Here is a 27,122-nt window from a genome sequence, read left to right as displayed (position 1 = left end):
TAATTATCTCTCTTAGCAGGACAATCACACTGTCATAATAAGAGGTGAGAAAGACCTTGAAGACAAGTTTACAAACTGATTTCCCTTTAAGAAATATGATATAGTAAAGGTGAGAGAAGAAATTTTAATGTCTTAGGCTGGGGGACTAATTATATAGATTGTTAGTTTTTTTTCTTTAAAGAAAGGAAAAATAGAAAATTTCTGAGCTAGTTTGACATTTTGGTTGAAAGCTCCAGCTTGGATTTTTTTTTTAATGATACAAATTAATTGCCCATTTTAAGAGAAATATGAAATTATAAATCCGTAGACTAAATGTTCTGATGAAGTGTTTAATTCTGACATTAAATGAATAGCAAACACTAACCTCACTGTCAAAGGTTTTTGTGATCTTTCAGAGCGAATGGAAAACCTTAAAGTGAGGCTCTTTTTCCCTGCTTGCAAGGGTTCCACCTCCATCCTCCCATTTGTTTGGTAACTCATGTCTGCACAATACTTCCTAATGCAGAATTAAAGAAATATACCTTCCTAGGCCCTTTCTTGAGCACTTGCAAAAAGAGAGAGAGGGTGAAAATTAGGAGGTTTATTGTCCTTCTTTAACTTTAATATCTCGAAGTACATGAGTGAAAAATAATAGTGAAGTTATAAATATGAAAAATGGCCCGGGAACATTTTAGTACATATTGGAGAATTGTCCGTCTGGGCATTTCCAAGCCCAGGTGGAGTGCAATATTCTTGTGTATTTGTCGCCAGGAAGAAGATCCCAGTAGAAATAACCTTATATGACAGTTTTATATGTTTTTAATATCACAGATCTTTTTCACTTATACTTTTGATCAGGTTATAAAAATCCTTGAATTTAGGAGGAGGAGCCTTATATATGCTCATATATACCCAGAAGATGTAAACTTTAGATGGGAAAATGTTTATGCATGATCAGCATTTTGATTCAGTTATAACTTAATTATTATTTATATGCTTGCTTACTTATACTATGATTAAAAATGAGTATCTATGTCCAAGCATAATTTTAGTCATGATCAAATACCTGAATACTTAAAAGTAAATGAACAAAAAGGTTTTTAAAAGAGGTTTAAACATTATGCCCTCAAAATGGATGGTATTTTTTAATGGTTATCCTTTATCATTCCCACTATATTAATATTTAGGCCTTAAAGTCAGACAAAAAAAGACAATGAAAACATTTTGTATATCCTCTATCATTCCTATCAAATGCTTTATAATCCACTTGATGGCTCAAATATGTAAAAACATAAAAGGAAAACAACAGAGTTTGTGTTTGGTCGAGTCCTAGTACCTTGTTAATATTTCCTCTTGACAATATTTTTAAAAAAGCTCTTATAAACAAAAGGCACAATTTCACATTTTCCATATTTGATGGTACTTTTGGTCTGTCTCATACTCAGTGTATTCCTTAGTGAAAAACGCCTTTCTGTATCTCTTAAATTCTTTGCACACAGCATTCATGTTTTGTAATTTCACAGTCTCTTAACAGTGTTTTGTCTCTTTGCCATTCAATGTTGAGATGTTTTTATTATGATGGTAACCACCCCCAAATAAACCCCACCAAAAACTCCCTTTATGTCCCTTTAGCTCACTTTCTATTCACTAACAGAGCAAACATTAACTTGACTGTACAAGTTAAAAGAAAAAATTATTTTACCTAATGTCACTTTCCCAAACTCGATTTTCATCCAGATCTTCAATAAACTTCTCTCCTTTCATCCAATAAATTAAAGGACTGACATCTCCACTGTACCCAAAGAAAGCTCTGCAGGTTAGATTAGCTGAGTCACCTGCAGAGAGAAGTGATGGACATGGGTTATAAAACTATTTGTACACTCTTATTTTAGGCAAACTGGCAGGTAACATTTTAAGCACCTCATTGATTTAACGAAACATTTACCTAAAATGTTTTTTCAGCTATTTTTAATCTTTGTCGAATTTATAGAATATGTGCTTTTGACAGCTTGTTTAATGAAATGGGAGTTACTTATAAGATTTTGAAGAAGATTGGTCAGCTATTTTAGAGAAGGTTCTTCCCATTATGCTTGCCTCATGTTTTTACACAATTAGATTTACGTTATGAATTATTGGGAATGATACCACAGAGGTGATGTGCTCTTCTCAAAGTATGATATCAGAGGGTAAATAATGTTAGTAATTATAAGATTTCACAGGGCAGGTAGAAGGTGTTTCTCAGTCCTGACTGGAAAATCGAAAGGAGACAAAATCTTTGGAAGGGAAAGAAAAGGAACTGTAAATCCAGGATCCCTTAAAAATGTTATTAAAAAATCTTTACTGGATATGGAATAAGGTTCTAATTAAGGAAACCAACATATGCTCAGGTAGAAAAGCATATTTAAAAAAATGAACAACTCATGAGAATAAATTCTTGAGATTTTTTATTAGATGTAAAATCAATGATGTTACTGTGGAGATTAGTTTCTTTCAACATGCTACTCAGGAGAGATCATTGTAATGATGAATACATATTGGTTGATTACTTAATAAGGTAAGTGGAGGTCCCTGACTAAAAGGCAGAAATAAATTTAATGCTTGCAAAAGTAAGGCTTATTTCTGGACAGGTTATGCCATTTTGCAAACACCTGGTTTCTCCAAGCCTTAGCTGGCATTAGAGAACTGAAATATTCCAGTACATACTAGTTTTAAGATCCTGTTGCCTCCAAGTGGAACTACAAAATGGGCGATGAGATGGGGAGCCATAAGGGCCTACTCCAGCTTGGATTGAGGCAAGGAACCTCTTAGTGTATACAGAGTGCCAAGGCGAGTTGCCCCAAGATGGGCCACTTCAGCATACTGAGTATTTTAAATAAAAATTACTTAAGAGACAGCCCATACAAGGATGACATTTAGACCCTCCTCTATCTCCCTGAAAGCACAAAATGAATCTCCTATGTGAAAGGTACCTCTTTGTACCAGAAAGTAAATAAGACACCCTTATCACCAGAGTCAGGGAATTTAGAGCAGAGAGGGCTGTAAAAACAACCCTTGTTACTTTTTACCAATGTTCTACTGCAGCCCAAATTCTCTTTAGAATTCCTTACTAACTTAAGCTCTCAAAGTTATTTTTTCTTTGGCCTGTCAATTTCTCACAGATTTATTGCTTCTTTGTCTAAAAAGCATAAAAACTGCCTGCCTTGGCCATTTCTTTAGGAATCAATTTCATTATTGGGCCTCCATGAGCATGTAATAAAACCTTGGACTTTTTCTCCTGTAAATCCATCTCATATCAATTCTTAGTCCAGCTGGAAGACCTTGAGTGGTAGAGGAAGAATTTTTCCTTCCCCTCAGGTACTATGAGAGGGGCTGAAAACCATGATACCTTTGCTGGCATCTGAAGCAAGCAAATTTTCTGAATTTCATAAATTCTTGAGAAGATTCTAAAGGACAAGTAAATGACCTTAAAGTGCAAAGAAGGAGAGTCCTAAAGACTGGAAACCTCAGAGCTAAGCTCTGAAATTGTGCTTACGAGTGATTGCATGAGTATGTCTACTTGCAGATGACATAGCTCATAAAGGGTTATATCCAAAATATATAAATAAAGAACTTATAGAACTCAAAACTCCCCCCAAAATAATCCAATTTAAAAATGGGCAGAAGACACCAATAGACATTTTTTCCAAGAAGACATACAGATGGCCAAAAGACACATGAAAAGATGTTCAACACCACTCATCATCAGGGAAATGCAAATCAAAACTACAATGAGCTATCACCTCACACCTGTCAGAATGGCTAAAATTAACAACACAAGAAACAAGAAGTGTTGGCATGGATGTGGAGAAAAGGGAATGCTCTTGCACTGTTGATGGGAGTGCAAACTGATGCAGCCGCTCTAGAAAACAGTACGGAGGTTCCTCAAAAAGTTAAAAATAGAAATGCCAGCAATTGCACCACTAGGTATTTAGCCAAAGAATATAAAAATACTAATTCAAAGGAATATATGCACACCAATGTTCCCTTTGACGATAAAGAAGATGTGGAATATGTATATATATATATATTTATATTAATATATATATGAATATTACTCAGTTATAAAAGAATGACATCTTGCCATTTGCAATCACATGGATGGAGCTAGAGAGTATTATGATAAGCAAAATAAGTCAGAGAAAAACAAATACCATATGATTTCACTCATATGTGGAATTTAAGAAAGGAAACAAACGTGGATGGAACTAGAGGGTATTATGCTAAGTGAAGTAAGTCAATCAGAGAAGGACAAACATTATATAGTCTCATTCATTTGGGGAATATAAAAAATAGTGAAAGGGAATAAAAGGGAAAGGAGAGAAAATGATTGGGAAATATCCGAGAGGGTGACAGAACATGAGAGACACCTAATTCTGGGAAACGAACAAGAGGTAGTGGAAAGGGAGGTGGGCGGAGGGTTGGGGTGACTGAGTGATGGGCACTGAGGGGGGCACTTGACAGGATGAGCACTGGGTGATATGCTATATGTTGGGAAAAGGAACTCCAATAAAAAAATAATAAAAAAATAAAAATCTTACTCAAGCCAAAAAAAGAAAAAGGAAACAAACAATAATAGGGGGAATAAAAGAGAGGAAAACCAAGAAATAGACTCTTAATTATGGAAAATAAACTGATGGTTACCAGAGAGGAGGTGGCTGGGGGGATGGCAGAAAGAGGTGATGGGGATTAAAGAGTGCACTTGTGATGAGCACTGGGTGTTATGGAAGTGTTGAATCACTAAATTGTACACCTGAAATTAATATACTGTATGCTAACTAACTGGAGTTCAAATAAAAACTTTAAAAAATCCTATTCTCCAAGTTCTACAATAAGAACATTTTTTATTGAATAAAATTAATATTATCTTAATTATATCCATTGTGTAAGAATAATTTATAAATAAATTCTTGCTTGTCTAATATTTCTAAGATGGCACGATATAGCCTTTGCCTTTTATCTTTGTTTATGTCAGCATGTTCTCCAAGTAAGCGATTCCTCGTGGATTTTGCACCTGTATACAATAGTCATCATTAGTGACAAGATAGGGAAAATCCAGAAAATGTCTACAAGCTTTTAAGAGGCAAAATGGGGCTCCAAGTAGGTTCCTTTATTATTAATTTTTGTATATAAATGTTTCCTAAATATTTCAATACATAACCCTCCTTCCTTGGAGAATATTTACATTACAAAATGGATAATTGAATGTCAATCTTACTGACTGGAAATCAACTGTGGATTTCTATGGCAAGTGTCAATCCAATGTTACAAAACAATTTTAAACCTAATATTCTTTGCCTTCCCTTTTCATACATTCACCAGCTTTTATGCAATTGACCTACCTGTTACAGTGTCAAGGCAGTCATGTATTCAAAATGTAAATCTCAAAATACTACCTGGTGTGGTGATTAATATCACATGCCAACAGAACCAACAGCTATTACAGAGTTTTAAATTTTTATATATCAATAACTTACTTAATCTGTTTTTTAAGAGATCAAGTTTTAATTTTTAGGTGGGAGTTAGTGACTGGAATTCTTAAATAGAAATCTCCAGAAATTACCTAATTTCCCATTATAGTTATATTAAATTTGGGGGTTTATAGATAATGATCATGCCATTAGCAACTCCGCTTGATATTAGCAGAAAAGTGAATTGAATCTCTCGTTGGGACCTGAATTTGTCCCTCTTGTCACAATCCTATGTTCCCAGATCAAGTGATTTTTCCATTATCTAATTCTTCATGTCTCTCATTTGCAAGCTTTGTGCTGCAATACTTAGGAAATGGCTCCTGTACCCACGTAAGAAATGATTTGCTTTCTCAGTCATTTTTGCTCACCTGATCTTTGACTACCTACCTTGCCTTAAGGTCCAGTATTGGAGGTATCTGCAGTATTATAGGGACACTTAGGGGAACTCTATCCAGACTTGGACTGGGCTTGCTGTGGGTCAAATAGTGGAACTCATGGAAGGCATAAAAGAGGGTGGAAGGAAAAACAGAAAAGCACTCCATTCTGAGAGGAAATAGGATGAATGAAAGAATGCCAAGGAACTTTAGAGGAAATAAATAACTTCAGACTGGCTTAAGAAGCTCAGGTGTATGTGGGGGTGGAAGTGGGGAGAGGATTAGGGAGAGAGTAGAGTACTGATGAGACCAGAGCACTGGCAGCCATATCCTTCCATGTAGGCCATGTTGAAGAAGATTTGGGCCTTCCATTTAAAGGCAGGGCTAAGCTGGGGAAAGGTTTCAAGGAGGAGACTGACATAATCACATCTGAATTCTAAGGTAATCGCTCTTACTGTATTTGCTAAACTGGGATTGGATCAGAGAGAATAAAGAAGGATTTAGAATGTTACAATACTTTGGGATCACATAAGAAATAGTCACTGCAAAGCTTGGATTTATTTCCACATAATTTCTTAAAAGGTGATAGCAGTGACTACAGGTCACTGTGCTCTTTATCAATATGATAGGAGACCTTTCAAAGTGGAGATTAAATAGAAACTCTGATAAGGTGGAAAACATTTTTTTTTATTTTTATAATTTACATGCATCGGTGTGTGAGTAGGGGGAAGGGGGGGTAGATTGGGGAGTTGCCAGCTGCTTCTCAATGAAATCAGGATAGAAAGTCTGTTCTGTGAATAGATTTTTGAGTGGTTTCTCTCAATTATACCCCCTTGTGTGGCTGAACAAAAGGAGATCATGTCGCATATGCACAGCTATGCTAGCAGGAAAGGACAGGAGAAGCTCAGTGGAGCCTATCTTGAGAGAAGTGCCCCGTAAAGTCTGGCTCACACCTGAGACTACCCAACTGCCTAAGTGTTGGGGAGGAAAGTTGTGTCCACTCAGAAAGTACTTTTCTTCTGAGAAATGATGGTTCATCACATGAGTGTCAGGGAACTGTGACTTTGGGCCCCAAGTGTGTATTACCCATGTTTGAAAGCAGGAATAAAGGACTATCAGCCGTTCCTGGTAGGTCAAATAAGAACTGAGACTTGATGGAAATTCCTGGGCAGGATGAGACCTAGGGAGAGATGATGCACTTCCACCCAATAAGGGCAGGTGGAAGTTCATAAGGGCAGAGAGGAAAATAGAAGTTGGGACATTTTACATAGGGAATTAGGCAGTTAGGAAATAGGATGAAGAAATTCAGAATAATATGACTGTGTTTATACCTTGCACTGATGAAGCAGGGCATGCCACTTACATAATAGGTTTTTAGCATTTGAGTTTTAGGGGCAGTCCATCCATGATTCATTTCACATTCTCATGCTTTTTAACATTATATTCCTTGCTTTAAATTTTCCTCATTTCCACTTCTTCCAAAAGAATGACTTGCCTTTTCTAGAAATAGTAATTCTGTCTTTTCTCCTCCCATAGCCCTTGGGACACACCTGCATTTTATCATAATATATTCCTCACAATATCTGGTTTGTTTGCATGCCTAACCTAGGAACTAGAGTATTTATTCCCCAGAGGCAGAAATTACATGTGTATTTACCTTTGTATATTACTAGGACCAATTACAGTGTCTTGAATGTGTTAGGAACTCAATAAATACTTTCAAATTAATAACCTGCTTAATATCTCTTGTACTTGCATTTTCCCTTGGTTCCTTTTTTTCAAAGCTTCATTAATTAAAGGTTACATGTCTATAGCCTATCTCAGCAGGCCAAGTCTGTCTTGTAAACTAGCCTGCAACATTGCAAATGTAGAGCCTCCTCACTCAGATGTTATTTCACTTGTGGGCTGGAGCCAGTTCATACCAGCTTGTAGGAGTCAATTACTGCCATTTTCAGAAATTCTGTAAGTGGATTGTTAAACACAGTCATTATTAAATATCAAATTATAGACACTTACAATGAACTATACTGTATTATTTCTTTTAAAGAATTTATTTGAGAAAAAGAGAGAGAGCGCATGAGCAGGGGAAGGGGGAGGGGCAGAGGGAGAAGCAGAGCCCCTGCTGACAGGGACCTGATGAGGGACTTGATCCCATGACCCTGGGATCATGCCTTGAGCTGAAGGCAGATGCTTAAGTGACTGAGCCACTCAGGCACCCCTTAATTATACTGTATTAAGAACAAAGGTATTAGATATTCAAAACTAAAAACTTCCTAATTATTTTGCTACATTATTCATCTACAGTAGCTGTATGGCAAAAATACTATATAATTGTTTGTCGCTATACATTTTTCCCAACTGCACATTTAGTGAGATTATGTTGGTAGTTTGCTATCATCCATGGTGAAAGTATTTACTCCATAAGTTGCCCAACTCTACAAGTCAGGCTATGATATATTGTTTTGTTGTCTGTCTATACTTAAGACAACATGAAGAAAAAGTTAATAATGTAGCTTAAACTTAAAAGTGTCATATCTATAGCTGTTAGATTGGTAAAAGCATAAACACAAAAATTCCTCTAGTATCCAAAAACTATATTCTGATTCAGCAAAAAAGTTGCTTACATCATTGATGAAAAAATAAAGTTCTGACATATATCTCCAATGTCTCTTATTTGCCAAAGTATCAAAACCACTTAGATGTCAGATTATACTTGGAGAATGAATCGTCAAACATTTACCAGCACACCACTCTCTTTAAAACTGTTCTCTCAGGGCACTTGGGTGGCTCAGTCAGTTAAGCATCTGACTTCGTTTAGGCTCAGGTCATGATCTCAGGGTCGTGAGATGGAGCATGGCATTGGGCTCCATGCCCCATGCAGAGTCGGCTTAAGATTCTTTTCCCCTTTGCTTGCACACTTGCTCGCTATTTCTTAAATGAATAAATAAATAAATAAATTCTTAAAAAAAACCCCTGTTCTCTCAAAGAAACTGCATGCATATTTTAATAGCTATATTGAGATGTAATTCACATATCAATTTATCCATGCAGTTTTTATTATATTCACAGAACCAGCAGCATAATCAACTCTAGGATACTTTCATCATTTTAGAAAGAAATCCTGAATCAAGTAGTCACTAGTCATTTCACCCTAATCGTCCCAGCCTTTGACAACCACTAATCTGCTTCTCAGTGGATTTGCCTGTTTTGGACGTCTTGTATAAATGGAATCACATAGTACGTAGCCTTTTGTGTCTGGCTTCTTTTGCTTAGCTTAATGTTTTCAAGGTTCATCCATATTACAGCATATATCAATACTTCATTATTCTTTGTGGCAAATTAATATTCTATTGTATGGATATACCATATTTTGTTTTCCATTAATCAGCTGATGGACATTTTACTCTTTGACTGTAATGAATAATGCTATTTTGAATGCTCCCGTACAAATTTTTGTGTGGACATAAATGATTTAATTTCTCTTGAGCGGAATCTAGAAGTAGAATTTATATCTAAAAGTGGAATTGCTGTGTCATAAGATAATTCTATGTTTAAATCTTTGAGGAATTGCCAAACTGGATTTCCAAAGTGGCTATACCATTGTACATTATCACCAGCAATGTCTGAGGGTTTCAATTTTCCAACATGCTCACCAAAACTTATCTGTTTTTTTTTATTATAGCCATTCTAGAATGGCTAGGCCATTCTAGCCATTCTTCACATTCTTTTTTTTTTTTTTTAATTTTTTTTATTTATTTATGATAGTCACAGAGAGACAGAGAGGCAGAGACACAGGCAGAGGGAGAAGCAGGCTCCATGCACCGGGAGCCCGACGTGGGATTCGATCCCGGGTCTCCAGGATCGCGCCCTGGGCCAAAGGCAGGCGCCAAACCGCTGCGCCACCCAGGGATCCCCATTCTTCACATTCTTCAGGAGTGTGAAGTATTATGTCTTTGTGGTTCTTACCATTCATATTCAACCAAAATTTTTTTTATTACATATAATTATTTTATTAATAACCAATGTTGTTCAAAATTATAAAAACTATCAGAATAAAAGGGCTTTTGTTAGACCACAGAATGTAATTGTCACCATCATACCTAAAATGTTTAATTTCCCTACTGTTGTGTTGTATATCCTCTGATGGATTTGTAATTTTACTTATGAATTTATACAGACTAAATTAAAATTATCAAAGGCTTATAGTCTTTAAGAAAAACTAAAAAGAGTTATTTCCAAATGTTTAAAAGTAGACACACTTTACACAAGAATTTAATATAAATGGGACTGATAGGATCATCTCTTTTAAATTCAGTACAAGGGCACCTATCAGCATCATCTTTGTACGATAATTTTTTTTTGAAGTTTTTCCAAAGCAATAAGACATGAAACAACAGTAATATGCTTTAAAAGGATGATAAAAAGTATTATTTGAAGATATTGTAATTGCATACTAAACCAATTCAGAAGCACCTATATTTTTAATTTCTTTGAAGAAAGAGTTCTTTCTTTCAAACATCCAAATATAAGAAATATATAATAATCTCTCACCAGCAAATTTTTAAAATTTGGCCTTTTGATATTACAGACTTTTGTGTTTATGTTACAAAATGTAAACATCTGTACAATTTGAGTTATTCTAGATGCAGTTTGAGTTATTCTAAAACAGAATTATATAGAAAATATATCAATATCTTGTCAAAAATATGACATCACCCCAATGAAACAAATGGAGTGCATATGGTAATGTTTAGTGAGAGGGCTATCCATCCTTTCCGTATATTTTGACAGAATTTCACATCCAGAAGAAGAAATGCCCTTAAGAAACTTAAGAGCCAGAATATGCAAAATAAAAACAGAGAATGCAAGTTTAAAGGGCATTAATTCTAAAATCATTAAACGCTGGCTTATGAAATTTTAAAATGAGACATAGTCTGCCTAATATGAAATTGTAGGATGATCTAACTCGGCGTATTGGAACCCTGTGGCAATAAACAACTGAAGAAAGCAATTCAGTAGAAGAAAGTTTTCCTCAATGGGGTAAATTTGGAAGTCTGATAAATGTTAGTTTTTAAAGTAGATGATTTGTAGGAAATTAATGTACTTTTATTTTAGCTAGTTAATGTGATTTTAAATTATTTTTTCCTTAATCTTATATTCTAAAAGTCACTGATTTTTATCATGTTTTTGTCAGCCTTACAAAGAACACCCTATGGTTAGCTATGGTCCATGATATCTAAAAATCAATATCATACATAATTTCCATAGTAATGAAATAGAAAATAATAAAAATCTGATTTACATGAGCAATAAACAAATTATAATAAGAGATGGTTGTGAATAAATGAACCACAAAATCACATCAAGTCAGATTAAAGTTTTATGAAATATATATACATAAAATTTGCAGATTCTTGGTTGGAAAAACAATACTTTTGAAGTCCATTTTATTTATTTTTTAAAGATTTTATTTATTTATTCATGAGAGGCACACACACAGAGAGAGGCAGAGACACAGGCAGAGGGAGAAGCAAGCTCCATGCTGGGAGTCCGACGTGGGACTCAATGCCAGGTCTCCAGGATCATGCCCTGGGCCAAAGGTGGCGCTAAACTGCTGAGCCACCTGGGCTGCCCTGAAGTCCAATTTTTTTTAAATAATAAATTTATTTTTTATTGGTGTTCAATTTGCCAACATACAGAATAACACCCAGTGCTCATCCCGTCAAGTGCCCACCTCAGTGCCCGTCACCCATTCACCCCCACCCCCTGCCCTCCTTCCCTTCCACCACCCCTAGTTCGTTTCCCAGATTTAGGAGTCTTCCATGTTCTGTCTCCCTTTCTGATATTTCCTACCCATTTCTTCTCCCTTCCCTTCCATTCCCCTTCACTATTATTTATATTCCCCAAATGAATGAGACCATATAATGTTTGTCCTTCTCCGATTGACTTATTTCACTCAGCATAATACCCTCCAGTTCCATCCACGTTGAAGCAAATGGTGGGTATTTGTCATTTCTAGTGGCTGAGGAATATTCCATTGTATACATAAACCACATCTTCTTTATCCATTCATCTTTCGATGGACACCGAGGCTCCTTCCACAGTTTGGCTATTGTGGACATTGCTGCTATAAACATCGGGGTGCAGGTGTTGAAGTCCATGTTAGATTTAATGTTACTGCTAATAAAAGTCTAATAAGGGATCCCTGGGTGGCGCAGCGGTTTGGCGCCTGCCTTTGGCCCAGGGCGCGATCCTGGAGACCCGGGATCGAATCCCACGTCAGGCTCCCGGTGCATGGAGCCTGCTTCTCCCTCTGCCTGTGTCTCTGCCTCTCTCTCTCTCTCTCTGTGACTATCATAAAATAAATTAAAAAAAAAAATAAAAGTCTAATAAGTTGTAGAATTCAACAAAACAATTCTATATTCTTTAGAAATTTAAGTAGACAGTTATTATCAATAACTATCCTTAAAAAAAGTATAATGATAGTAGCAGGGGACAGCAAGTGGATGGTCCAAAGAGCAAAATGTATTGATTTTTGTATGTTCTTTTTAAAATAAAAATTGGATACATTTAAGTTGTACAACATGATCATTTTATATACACACATTCACACACTTATAGTGAAATGATTACTACAGTTACACTAATTAATATATCATCTCCTCACAGTTACTTTTCTATTTTTTGTGATGAGAGCACCTGGAATCTAGTCTCTTAGCAAATGTCCAGCATTCAGTACAGTGTTTTTAACTGTAGTCATTATACTGTACATTAGATATCTAGACTTGTTTGTCTTAAATAATAACAACTTTATACCCCTTGACCACCTCCTCACCCCTAATAACCACTGTTTTACTCTCTCCTTTTATGTACATGGCTTTTTTAGATTCCACATATAAGTGAGATCATAGTTTTCTTCTTTCTGTATCTGATTTATTTCACTTAATATACTGTTTTCCAGGCTGATCCATGTGGCTGAAAATTGCAGTATCTCCTGTTTTAAGGCTGAATAAATTCATTATATATATTTATATAACATTATTATTATATTATATTAATATATTATTATAACATATTATATTATATATTAATATATATTTATATTTTATATATATTCTCTCACAATTACTTAATATATAGAATATATATTAATATTCTTAATATATGCTTAATATATAGAAGCATATGTTACTTAATATTATTAAGCAATAATAGTACTTGATATATGAAATATATATATATTCTCTCATAATTACTTAATCCATTCATCCATCAATGGGCACATAGATTGTTTCCATATTAAGTAATAATATTACTTAATATATATTACTTGATATATAGAATATATATATATTCTCTCACAATTACTTAATCCATTCATCCATCAATGGGCACATAGATTATATCTTGCCTATTGTGAATGGTTAAAAGGTATATGAAAAGGTACTCAACATCAGTAATCATCAGGGAAATGCAAATCAAAACCAATGATCTCTCACTCCACACCTTTGAGGACAGCTTTTATAAAAAAAAAAAGATAAATGTTGACAAGTATGGGGAGAAAAGGGAACCCTTTTACACTGTTGGTGGGAATTTAAATTGGTACAGATATTATGGAAAAAACAGTATGGATTCTCCTTAAAAAGTAAAAAACAAAACTATTATCCAGCAATCCCTCTTCTAGGTATATTCCCGAAGGAAATGAAATCACTACCTGGAAGAGATATCTGTACTTCTATATTTATTGCAAAATGTACTTAAAAACAATAATAAAAATAACATGATTTTTGTCCCTCTGGCAGAGCTAGAGCTCTTTGGAATCAACTGTAACGCTCAGAAATGAGACCAGACTTACTGATGGGCAATGAGTTATCAGAAGTGAATTATGATACAGAAACAAAGATTAATTTCATGATACAACAAAAAGTTAGGGTTTATTAGTTAAATATTATAATAAAATAAATAAAAAGGAGAAAGTTTATTATTTTATAAATATGTGGAGGAAAAATATTTTCTTAAAATTAATCTAAAAATCACAAGTTTGAGATTGACCTATCTGAATATATAACTAGTAAAATTTCAGTAGAATGGAAAATAACACAAACTAAGACAACAGAGAATGATTATAATTTTTTCTTTATTGTATTTGTTATCTAATGTGTGACTATGTTTTCAGTTAAAAACAAAAAGCAATATGTAACCTTCAGTATAGTACCTACAAGGGTCATTAATAGATTAATATTTCAGATATTCAACTTGAAAATAATTATAGTCAGATTTTGATAAAAACTAGAGGAAAGGTTATTAGTATTGCAACTCCTAATACTACAATTAACCTTGTTTATTTTTGTAAATTTCCATTAACTTTCATGCCAGGTTTTACATTATACTCCCAGATCTTCTACAATATCATTTCGTTTAGACAAAAATGGCCTCAGATTTTAGATTTTTTTCTTACTTTAGTGAAGCCAATGAATTTCAGACTTATTACCAAAACTCTTACCCCCCCTACCAGATTTTGACTCAGCAACTGTGGAGGGTAATAGGGATTTTCATTTTTAACCAGCACCCCTAGGTGACTCTCTTGTGAGTGGTTACAGTTAACTGTCTGGAATACTTTCTTTTTACCTTGGACTTTGTTTAAAGTATAATTGAGGCTCAGAAAAGAATCAAGATGTAAAAACACTTAGGCAGGGCCTTCAAGCAGGAAGCAAGGACACGGGGGCTAGGGAAGAGGAATGAAGGGTTCATAATAATGATAGTGGTGGGTAGAGAAGTAGCTTGTGTAAACAAGACGGAGGATGTACAACTGGGTCACTGATGACTGGATTCAAGGTACAGAAATAAAATATATTCTCTTTCCTAAGGAATGTAGGAAAAACAAATTTGTGTTTCAGTGAAGAACTACTCATTTATCTACTGCACACCTTTCTGAGTTATCAGATTCCAGTTCTTCACTGCCTTTGAGCTATTTTTCAACTCTATAAATTGTTGGTAACTGATATGCAAATTCTCTCATGTCAGGTAGTGATTTAATTGACTTCATTGCCCCTCTGCTTTTCCCACCGCCAAATAAGGAAAAAAATCAATTTTGTCTCTACTTGGAATTCACCTCAACATTTCTTTATTCTGCATCAATCTGCTGTTATGACTTTACCTTTGAACTGGTCATAACATCTGCCTGGCTTCTTCCTGTCATATGAACAAAATTTCTCTAACATGTGTTCATTCTTATATCTCTGTGAAACTCATGATTGTACCTATTTCTGAAAGTTATTTGTTAACAGTAATACAATACTTGCCTCATCACTGGTCATTAAAATAACCAGCACATGATATATATACATACATGATATATCTCTGACATTTGTTTGATTACTGAAGGATTTTATGAACATTTTCCTTATCCTTTTTTCCAATATAAAAATCAGCAATGTAAATTTAACTTCACTCTGCTTAAGTTCACACTATTTAACTTGCTATCAAGAGAAACTCCATTTTTTCTTCTTTTGGTCTCTAATTTGCTGACGAAAAATTTCTGATACAACAATCCTTGCAAGTGATTCAGAGAGTCAAGCACCATAGCTTCTGTCACATCTCTAATACCCAAGTGATACTGCTAATACTATTTACTACACTTAACTGGAAATACAGGAAATGATCATCAGAATTTCCCAAGTTGCAGAGAAGAGAGAGACACATTAATTTAATTTTTCTCTCAATTTAGTTTCTTTGTTTTCCTTCAAATAATAAGAGAAAAATTTAAGCTATGGCCTAGGGAGCCATGCACATCAAATATATCAGTCTGCCGGGACTGGAATCCTGAAGATAATGGTATTCTTGCTGTCTCGAGTTGATATCCGTAACAGCTACAGTAAAATGCACTAAATGCTTCTGCTGCCTTTTTGGTAGAAAGGTGCACTGTCAGCTCAATCTTACCAGGTTCAGAAGGAAGCATTCGAAAATTGATCATAAAAAATCATTTGCTATCTAAAATGAGAACAATGCTTGTCGTAGGGCAAGCTTTCAAGTAGGCCAATGTGAAGGGGCCTTAGAGGGAAAATAATACGTTTTTCCTTCAGCCAGTGGATCCCAGTAGGCAGCAGGGACACTTGTTATTCATTGCAACCTTCTAATGAGGTGTCATTTGACCATTTCTAATACGGTTGAGAGCAGAGATTCTCTCTCCACTAGAGGACAGTCTCTAACATTGAAAATTAAAAACTCTCCTTTTTAATTAAAAGAAAATTTCTTCTCTAATTAAAAAGGATCAATATCCAGAGGTCTTACTCAGAATTAGGAAAGAATAAGCATTTTGTTCTTTTTTTTTTTTCTTTGCCATGTGTCAAACACCATTTATTTTCTCATTTAATCATCAACACATCTTGATTCCAGGGAAATTAATATATCCTGACTTATTTGAGAGTGAACTGTTTAAAATCTCCCATATTGACAGAAAATTCTGTGGAAAGGAATAAGGAATTTAGCCAATGGATTCCTTCAAATTTCTGGGAGGTGCATATAACATAACCAGATATTCTTTTATATTTTATATACATATTTTATTATTATTATTTTTTAATAAATTAATTTTTATTGGTGTTCAATTTACCAACATACAGAATAACACCCAGTGTTCATCCCGTCAAGTGTCCCCCTCAGTGCCCGTCACCCATTCCTCTCCAACACCCGCCCTCCTCTCCTTCCACCACCCCTAGTTCGTTTCCCAGAGTTAGGAGTCTTTATGTTCTGTCTCCCTTCCTGATATTTCCCACACATTTCTTCTCCCTTCCTTTATATTCCCTTTCACTATTATTTATATTCCCCAAATGAATGAGAACATACACTGTTTGTCCTTCTCCGATTGACTTATTTCACTCAGCATAATACCCTCCAGTTCCATCCACGTTGAAGCAAATGGTGGGTATTTGTCGTTTCTAATGGCTGAGTAATATTCCATTGTATACATATACCACATATTTTATATACATAAAGTTGTGATCTATAAGCGTGGGTTTCTGTTTTTGCTAGTTCAATGTCCCTTTTTCTGGAAAAAAATATCCCACCCTCTTCATCTGAGAGAACTGCTTTCCCAAGCTTCAGGCAATCATAGTACCCTATCCTTTTGGTTATAGTGATTGACATTAGTGTAGCAAGTAGTTGGCCACAGGGGTTGGCATGAGACCCAAATGCCACCAATCAGAATCCTTCCCTATCTCAATAGGAGGCACAAGACCATTCTTTAAAAAATCGAGGTAAAACTGGTATATACCATTATATGTTTCAGGTGTACATTATAATTGGACATCTGTATACACTACAAAGTGGTCACCACCAAAAAGTCTAGCTACCATCCGTCACTATACAATAAATCCCCTTCGTCCATTAAGCCCACCACCAACCTCCTTCCCCTTTAATGACCACCAATTTGTCCTCTGTCTCTATAAGTTAATGTATTATTTTGTTTGTTCATTTGTTTTGCTTTTTTAGATTTCACATATGAGTGAAATGATACAGTATTTGCCTTTGTTCATCTGACTTAATTCTTTTTTTTTTGTATATTTTTTATTGGAGTTCAATTTGCCAACATATAACACCCAGTGCTCATCTCCTCAAGTGCCCCCCTCAGTGCCCATCAACCAGTCACCCCATCGCCCCGCCCACCTCCCCTTCCACTACCCCTTGTTCATCTGACTTAATTCACCTAGTGTATCTTCAAGGTCCATCCATGTTCTTGCAAATGGCAGGATTTCATTTATCTTTGTAACTGTTTAGTATTATATAATGTGTGTGCATATATGTATATTTTTTATTATATATATAATATCTCCTTTATCTATTCATTCATTGATGGACACTCAGGCTTCCTAAAATTACTAAGAATTGTTTTGTGGTCTAATGTGTGATCTATCCTGGAGAATGTTCCACATGCACTTGAGAAGACTGCATACTCTGCTGTTTTGGATGGAATGTTGTATTTATTAAGTCCATCTGATCTAATGCGTCCTTTAAAGCCAATGTTTCCTTGTTGATTTTCTGTCTAGATGATCTATCCAATGATATGATGCAAGTGAGGTGTTAAAGTTCCCTCCTATTATTCTATTGCTGTCTATATCTTCCATTAGGTACATTAATATTTGCTTTATATACTTTGGTGCTCCTATTTTGGGTGCGTTTATATCTATAAAGGTTATATTTTCTTGCTAGATTGACTTTATCATTCGTAATGACCTTCTTTGTTTTTCATTAGTCTTTGTTTTAAAGCCTATTTTATCTGATATGACTATACATATACCACTTTTCTTTTTGTTTCCATTTGTATAAAATATTTTTTTTCATTCCTATCCTTTCAGTCTGTGTGTGTCCTTTTGAAGTGAGTCTCCTGTAGGCTGCATAGGGCTGGGTCTTGCTTTGCAAATCCATTTAGTCACTCCAAGTCTTTTGGTTGCAGAATTCAGTTGCTTTACGTTTAAAGCCACTGAGAGGTATGTCCTTATTGCCATTTGGTTGTTTTCTGGCCGTTTTTATAGTTCCTCTCTGTTCCTTTCTTCTCCCTTTCTCTCTTACCTTGTGGTGTGATAGCTTTCTTTAGTGTTACATTTCTATTCCTTTCTCATTTTTTGTTTTTCCTGCTCTACCTGAGTGAATTCCATTGTTTTGTCTTCCAGCTTGATGATCCATTCTTCTGGTTCATCCAGACTACTGTTGAACCACCCTCCCCACCATTCCGTGTATTTTTCAATTCAGTTATTGCATTCTTCAGTTCTGTAACTTCTTTTTGGTACTTTATTATATTTTCTATCTCTGCTGAAGCTCTGACTATGTTTATCCACTCTCCTGAATTCAGTGAGCATTTTTATGACCATTACTTTGCACTCTTTGTTGGGTAATTGCTTATCTCTGTTTCATTTAGGTCTTTTTCTTTGATTTTTTTTCTTGATCTCTCATTTGGAACATATTCCTCTGTCTCCTCATTTTGCCTGTGTCTCTGTTTATTTTTATGAATTATGCAAATCAACTACCTCTCTCAGTCTTGAAGGAGTGGTCTTGTGTAGGAGATGTCCCAGGGCTCAGAAATGCTATCCTCCTTGGCCATCACAGCCAGGTGCTCAATGAGCATTCCCTGTGTGAGCTGCATGTGCCCACTTGCTGTGGTGAAGCTGTGACTGTGGTGTAAGGGTGAATGGGGCACTTGTCCAGCCCAGCTGTGACACATGACTGTGATTCAGGAGTGGGCAGGGCCCTCAGTGGGGCATGCCCTTTGGTGCTAACAAGTCAGTGGGGAGAGTGCCAAAATGACACCTGCTAGCACTAGCATTAGCAAGTTAGAATGAGATCACAAAAATGATGCCTAGTGATTCAAAATGACACTTGCCAGTGTCTCTGTCCATTGAGAGAATGCCATCAAGTTTCTTTATTTCTGGCAGATACTTTAATATTAATAAGTGGGTCTTCATCACATATGGTCTAGGTGCTTTTCAAGCTGGTGTTTTTTGTCTGGGTCCCATAGCAGGTGAGCCTGTGTGTGAGCCCTTGAAGAGCAGATTTCCTGCTCCTTAAATTTCTGATTTTCTTGAATGTAATCCCCATTGGTTTTCAAAGCTAAGCATTTTTTTTGGGGGGGGGGGGCGCTCATCTCTCTTGTGCAGGATCTAGAAGTTGGGATGCCTGATGTAGGGCACAGACCTCTTGCTTCTCAGGGAAAAAGTTCCATAGTTTGGCAATCTCTCCTGATTGTGGATAGCTCTGTGTGTGTGTGTGTGTGTGTGTGGGTGTGTGTGTCTGTGTGTGTGTGTGTGTGTTTCATGAGGCCTACTCTTTGCCCTTCTGACCTGTTTTGATGCTGCCCTTTATTCTTTGTTGTGGAAGCTATTTTTATATGGTTTTCAGTCTTTTTTGAGGGAAATTATTTCATATATAGTTGTAAATTTGTTGTACCCACAGGAGAAAGTGAGTTCAGGATCTTCCTATGCCACCATCTTGAACCCTTCTCTCATGAGCATTTTGTTCATAAATAAGATATTGAATAGCAGAGGGATTTTAATTTCATTTGCACCAGCAACGATGCATATTAAAACTACTGCACAGCCATGGTAAAGATAAATGTTTTGCCAGATTCTGCATTAAGATAAAAGCAGTTTACAGATCATATTTATCTTTTGTCATTGGTTACACTGAACGGCTCCTCTTCCAGAAAGATGTTTTTGGAAATGAAGAATCTTCCCATGACTGTCACTGCCCCCCCACCTCAAACACAAAAAGATAGTTCCTTTGGAAACTCCTCAAGACATTTTATCCAAATAAATATCAAGATCTATGGTACATAATAGTTGACAGTATCTACCCACATGCAGTTCTTTAGAAATCAGATATTTCTATAAGGAATCCAAAAGAAAGGAAAGAAAAGCAAGGGATAGATTATAACAAGCTCATCATTGAGAATATTATTCCTGAAAGATGTAACAATGTCTGCTAAAATTTTAAGAGAACCAAATCACAGAAAAGCAAGTCATACACTTTTAAATTTGATAACCATATTTTTGCTGTAGTGTCAGGTTTCCTTATGAACATTTATTTTATCCTAACTTACAACATAGTTCTGTCATTTTTAAGAACAAAGCAACTTATTTGGCTGGCAATAGGTTATAAGAGGATCTAAGTAACCACAAATAACTCAAAATTAATTAATATACATCCATAGTATACATGTAAGTGTTAACAAACTGTTACCAGTTATTACTATTACTAGTTTAACTATTATTATGGGACTTAAGCTTTTCTATAAGTGATAACTTGCAGTTCATGCATTCAGTTAGACCAAATTATGACTTTCAAGAACCTGAGGGCTACATACAGGGATTTGGACAAATAGATAAGGATATTTCCTAAACTAATAAGATGAAGAGAGACAGTGGCAAAATCCCTCCAGAATGGAGAAAAATTTCATTCATTTGAAAGGAAGGGTATACAAATGGGAATATTATTCCCACGTTGTGTTTTGATAGTTCAAAGACTCTTATAAGGACTCAAATTGTACCTCCTGATAGCTGCCTTCTATTTGCACAATACAAAAGTTTATGGCATCTAGAACAACCAGTGGACACCAGGCTGAAGAAAGGAACTCATTTAGCATCCATTAACATCTGGTGTCCTCTGTAGACCTCACCCCTGGGAAAGTGTGATTTTGCAACTGAGTGTTGAAAAGACAAGCATTAGATAAAAGAAGGAGGATGCTGATGAATGCCAGTGGAAAATGTTCAACTGCCAGGAAATGGATTTGCTCAAAAACATTATTCAGAAACTCCTGGTGATGATAAAGGAGAGGAAGTAGGGCCATTTTTTGGATATTTCAAAAATTGAGTTAAATTATACATAATGTAAAATTTACCATCTTAGCCAATTTTAAGTGTACAAGGAAGTAGGGTCATTTTTGCTAATCAGTTGAAGAGTGGATAGGAGAAGTGATTTGTGGTTTGCTTTCTGACAAAGATATCAGAACTACTTGTAATTTTGTGCATTTCTAAAATTGTTTTGCATCATTCACAAAGTAGACTTTCTTTTTTTATAATGCAGACATTTTTAGGCTTTTATTGCAGAGTCCTTACCAATCTCAAATTTCTGGGATTGCACCTTTTTAAAAAAAATATTTTATTTATTTATTTATTTATTTGAGAGAGAGCAGGAGACAGAGAAAGTGAGAGAGCACAAGCAGGGGGAGTGGGAGAAGGGGAGGGAGAAGCAGGCTCCTTGCTCAGCAGGGAGCCCAGATGTGGGCTGGATCCCAGTACCCTGGGATCATGACCCAAGCTGAAGGCAGATGCTTAACCAACTGAGCCACTCAGGCACCCCTGGGATTGCATCTTGATAAGACAACTCTTTTACTTTTGCCCCATTAACTACACAGTCACGATACTTAATGCCTCAGTGCTTCTTTTAACTCTTGTGGTGCATTCTCACCCTTCTAGAGTCTCACATTTTTAAAGAAAATTATTTCATTTTTAGCCTCCACATATACTTCAATCAGCCATTAACAAACATAGAGAAAGCATTTATCTGTAGTCAGTGATCAGCAAATTCTTTTGACTTCAGGATCATAAGCAGTTGACACAGAAAAAAGGAAACAGAAGGGGCTGCAGATTAGGAATACAAAAAAGAAGGACAGAGAGGGAAAGAAAAATGAAAGGAGGAAAAAAGAAAGGGATATTAGTGGTGGTGGTGAAGGGTACTGAAATGTCTCCAACAGCTTCTTCAAATATAACTGTTATATAGAGGTTGCTGTATTTCGTTGACATTGTATTTTGGGGCTTTGTTACCCAGCTTAGCCTGTACCCAAAGAGTACCTCTAGAATGTACTTTTTTTACCTTGTCTCCCAGGTTGCAGTGTGGCAGGATAAAATTCACGGCACTGTACTAATTTGATCCACTTAGTGTTGTAGACAAGAACCACATTTATCTCTTACTATCCTCTAATCATTTACCACAGTACCCATGTACAGAAGAAACAGAAAAATACAAAGCCCCTCTTTGAGGAGGAAAGCATGAAATCAGGAGTGAATCGCTTTTTAAGAAAAGACGTAGATTTAATTAGAGTAAAACTATAAGGCATTTACTTATCTTTCATTTATTTAAGGTCATTATAGTCAATAGCATCTGCTTTAAAACACATATGGTAGCTTGTGAATTAAAAAGGGGGCTTTGGAGTGTTGGGGTGGCTCAGTCAGTTGAGCATTTCTTCCTCTGTCCACCCTACTTGTGTGTCCTCTCTCTCTCAAATAAATAAATAAATAAATAAATAAATAAATAAATAAATATTTTTTAAAAGGGAGGGTTTGTTTTGTTGTGTCTTATGTGGACTGTGGAAGTTCCAATCCAAACTGCATTTTTCTATATCTGTGAGTTTTAATAAGACACCCTCCCTCCAAGTGTCCTAACACTCAAAGTCTTTTTTTTTAAAGATTTATTTATTTGCTTGAGAGCAAGAGAAGGGGGAAGGGTCAAAGGGAGAGAGAGAGAATCTCAAGCAGACTCCCCACTGAGCACAGAGCCTGATGTAGGGCTCCATCTCACAACCCTGAGATCATGACCTGAGCCATAATCAGGAGTCAGATGCTTAACGGACTGAGCCACCCAGGCACCCCTCTAACACTCAAAGACTTAAAGGGATAATTTAGATATGCACAAAGCCTGCTTTTCTTCTGTTTTAAAAATATAAACCATAATTCTTAGGTTTATGTGGCTTTCAAGGTTAATGAAATATTCTTCAGGAGGCTTCATAAGCTTGTAAAACACTGTTAGTGTAGGACATAATGATAGCTCATGGATGATGTTTATTATTTAAAATGTGAATGAACATTCAATGAACTCACTGTCTTCTGTTTTCTTCATTCCTGCCTAGAAGGCGTTTTGTTAGCATTATATTAAAAGTATTCAGGGTAATTGCTGGTGTTTTCATACAGTGGTTTGCTCTGCTTCTCTCCTCCTCTCCATAGCAGCTTAGTAAAATGCTTCTGAAAGCTTCTAAGCCTAAAATACACTACGAAGCTTGGCTTTTTTGGTTCACATTCCATAAAAGGAGAAGTGATAGCACTGTGAAATGCCATGGAAGCAGTTCAAACAATTGAAGCTGAAAATGGGAGGGGATTTTTTGTGCTGAGTTGATCAGGAAGTTGCAGAAGTTGATAGCATTCGTAGAAATTGTCAATACTTAAAAAAATTCACTGTTATTTTCATTTCTAGTCAATGACCAAAGCTATTTCTTTCAGTTATTTTCATTCTTGAAAAAGACATGTTATTTCTTCCTTAGAATCTGTATTTTCCTGTGCAATCCATTCTACTATTTGAATCTTTAAAGTCACTTGAAAGTAACCCTGCTATTCGAACTTTCCTCTCTCTTTTCTGATCATAGAAGCTCATGTTCAGGAGACATTTTTTCCCTCACATTTAAAAGTATTTTTATTGACTCTAAACCTGTGATATCTTGAGAAGCTATAACATTCTTCTTGAGTTTTTCCTTCTTTTGGGGTTCCCCATCTTGCTTTCTATAATTTTATCCTCCCTCATGGTGTTATTTTTACTTCTGGCCTTTATACTAAACCGGTATCTTATTAAAACTTGCATACACAATCCAATAATAGACAGACTGGTTACTCCTTTGTGAGCTATTGGGAGGTTTTTCCCATGGCTTTTAATCACAAGTACATTATGTAAGGCTTATGAGACACTGATCCAGAAGGTTTATAACCCTTAAGATGTCTTTAATAAATGGGATTGTAAAGTAGCATTCTGAGATCTGTCAGCATCTAATAAAGGTTATCACTTGAGAATATCTTTACAGCCTTCATACCTATAGAAGGTATATGATTTTCTGAAGTCTATTTTTGTGACCATCACTATTATACTGTGGTTTTTTTTTAAATTAATGTTCTAATATTAGCAATTCTCTATGTGAAAAGTTGTAGAAGTAAATTAAAATAACTGCATCTTCTTGTCTATAGAAAAATGACCAATTATATAATTTCATACAGAAGAATACTTTTTCTAACATATATTATAGAGTAATTTACATTATTGGTGTTCTACTTGTCATTATATTACTAAGCTTGCTTTTCCCCTTAACACTTGAATCTTTGGGCAATGCTCTTTAGTATATCTAATTGACATAGGTAAAATATTGAAAGAGGTAAAACTCTGGCAACTTTCACAAAGCCCAAGGTAAAATAAAGACTAAAGCCATTTTTTCATATCTAGATTATGTTTCGTAGCATTTTAACTCCTTGGTGCTGGCTGTTGGAATATCCTGTACTGAAAATTTAATGGCAAGGTTTGCTGACTGGATGTACATTCTGAATCAAACACTATCTCAGATTAATAAAATACTCGTTGATCTGATTAACTTAATTGATCTAATACTTTCATTTACCATGACCATGTGAATCACATAGCAAAAAGATTGTGATAACAAAAATTAAGACAAAATTAATAACGTTATTAAACACAACCAGTTCTTACGAGCAGAAAATTGCGATTCTGAAACATTACTTAATTAGTACTTTTTTCTACTACTCTTTAGTCAGATTTATGCTTCTTGACTTTCTCTTTTGAAATAGGAAAGAGATTCTTAAGATTCCATGGATAAAGCTTTATAGTAATTTTGAGACATCTTGGTTATTTCTTTCTTGTCTTATTTATGTCTTTATTTTCCAAAATTCATACAATGTGAAAATATTGCTTTTATAATTTATGAAAAAATAAATTATAGCATTAAACTGTCACTATATATTTTACTTCAAGGTAGCACAACAGATCATGCACCATCTTTCCTCATGACCTCTTTTCTCCCACAATCAACAGTTATAGAAGGCTCTTGGAGAAACATCTCTCTCCGGTAAGATCAGCTCTGTGACTCTAAAATATGCTGAGAAGACTATCATCGTATATACTGTTGATTAGTAATACTCATTGGAAACATATTATTAACAAAATATAGGGACGCCTGGGTGACTCAGTGGTTGAGAGTCTGCCTTTAGCTCAGGGCATGATCCCGCAGTCCTGGGATTGAGTCCCGCGTCGGGCTCCCAGCGTGGAGCCTGCTTCTCCCTCTGCCTGTGTCTCTGTCTCTCTCTCTCTCTGTATTACTCATAAATAAATAAATAAAATTTAAAAAAGAAAAACTGAAAATATAAGTATTGAAGGAGACACCTTCTTCATCCATAGTTAGGGAATGTGTGGGTTTCCTCAACACAAATGAAAAATTTAAATTAGCTTTGTTCAATTTGTGCTTATTTCTAAACTAGCTCCCATCAACAGCTTTCTTTCCATCAACATCTTACTCCAAAAAACAGGGGTACAGTATGAATGAAATCTTTCCACTTAGAGTTTTTCATGACAATAAATAAGGTTATATCCTATAGCAATATGTGCTCTTTTTGGAGAGCCAGAGAAGCGGTATGAACAGTATTTATGCTTTCTCCTTTACTTAAGCCAACACAGTCACTTCCATTGTTCAACTACTCTTAAAAGTTTTCAGAGGGCCTTCTAGTCTCACCGTAATAATCAAGACTATTCATTTTAGAAGAACATTGCTTGAAAAAAAATGGAAAGTGGACATTTCTTTTCAATATTAGGAATGGCTGTTTGGGATGGAAGATAGTAGAGAGGTAAACTGAGTAAATTCATTGTATCCTAATCCCCTTGTTTATTTCATTTCCATACATACATGTGAGCAATGCTCTTGGAACAACTGTGAGGATAAACAAGGTGATTCTAAGGCCCTGCCGTCTGATTTCTATAATACTTCCTTCATTATCCCCCAAATGCCAGCATGTTCATGAAGCACGATGATTACAGAGACTCCTTACTCTAGCACCCACCAAGGCTTGCTATCTTTGAGAGTGCACAATGTGATAGCTTTATAATGTGCTGTTTTGGCTAGGCTAGCCTGCATTTCCCAGAATTCCATTTTCTTGTATGTGTCCTTCAGGGTAAGCTGTGAAACAGATTTTCTCATACTAGCGGGAGGATGGAAGGGAAGCAACAGCCATTTTGGTGTGTGTATCTGTGTATGCGCATGCACGCACATTCTCGCTGATATGCCAACTCATATTGTTGACATGAAGCAGTGGTTAGGCCTGAAACTGCTCTCTTTTCCCCTGTATCTTCCTTCAGTGTCTCTGACTTCTGGGCAGTAGGTGTGTATGTTTAGTTCTATGATGAAGGGCCCTGGCTTATTCTTGTTGGTAAAGTCAGAGATGGCAAGAATTGACATGTGTTTGTCTGCTCAGTGGACTTCAAGCTCATAATCTCATAATCTTTCCACTTGAGAGCATGTCCTGTAAACTGCGAGTCCAGTTCATGCTCAAGGGCTTCTGTTCTTGCTCATCATCTTCTCTTCCTGACAATCTGCCAGTGAACTTTAGGCTTTAGCATTAAATGCAAAAATAATCAAGTAGAGACTACTTAGTCCCCATAATTGTGTGAATCAATTCTCTGTAAATAAATAAATTCATATTTATAAACACATATAGGTATGTACATGTACTTTATGTTTGGTTGTTTCTTCTTTTAACCCTTTTCTCATACTATGGATACATGGATAGGTTCATATATATCAAGGACTGTAATGTCTTTACCACCATATTCTATTGGCTTCCAAATCTAAGTCTTGCACTTGGCCTTCCCTCCTGCATGGACATCTTCACTTGGCTCTCCCACAAGCATATCCCACTCAACGTGTCAGCAGTTTGACTTGACATCTGACTCTCAA

General features: G+C 35.7%; 1 protein-coding gene across 2 annotated transcripts in view; it reads right to left on the bottom strand.

The window, feature by feature from the left end:
* The window catches only part of IL1RAPL1 (interleukin 1 receptor accessory protein like 1), a 1,371,532-nt gene that overhangs the window by 56,056 nt on the left and 1,288,354 nt on the right, over positions 1 to 27,122 (bottom strand). For both annotated transcript variants that reach the window (XM_072744238.1, XM_072744239.1), the window contains exon 8: positions 1,682 to 1,814. In XM_072744238.1, coding sequence (XP_072600339.1) covers positions 1,682 to 1,814 — 133 coding nt within the window. The remainder of the gene's footprint in view (positions 1 to 1,681; positions 1,815 to 27,122) is intronic.

This window comes from Vulpes vulpes, chromosome X (assembly GCF_048418805.1).
Source record: "Vulpes vulpes isolate BD-2025 chromosome X, VulVul3, whole genome shotgun sequence".
Taxonomy (NCBI): domain Eukaryota; kingdom Metazoa; phylum Chordata; class Mammalia; order Carnivora; family Canidae; genus Vulpes; species Vulpes vulpes.
This window is presented reverse-complemented; position numbering and strand designations above follow the sequence as displayed.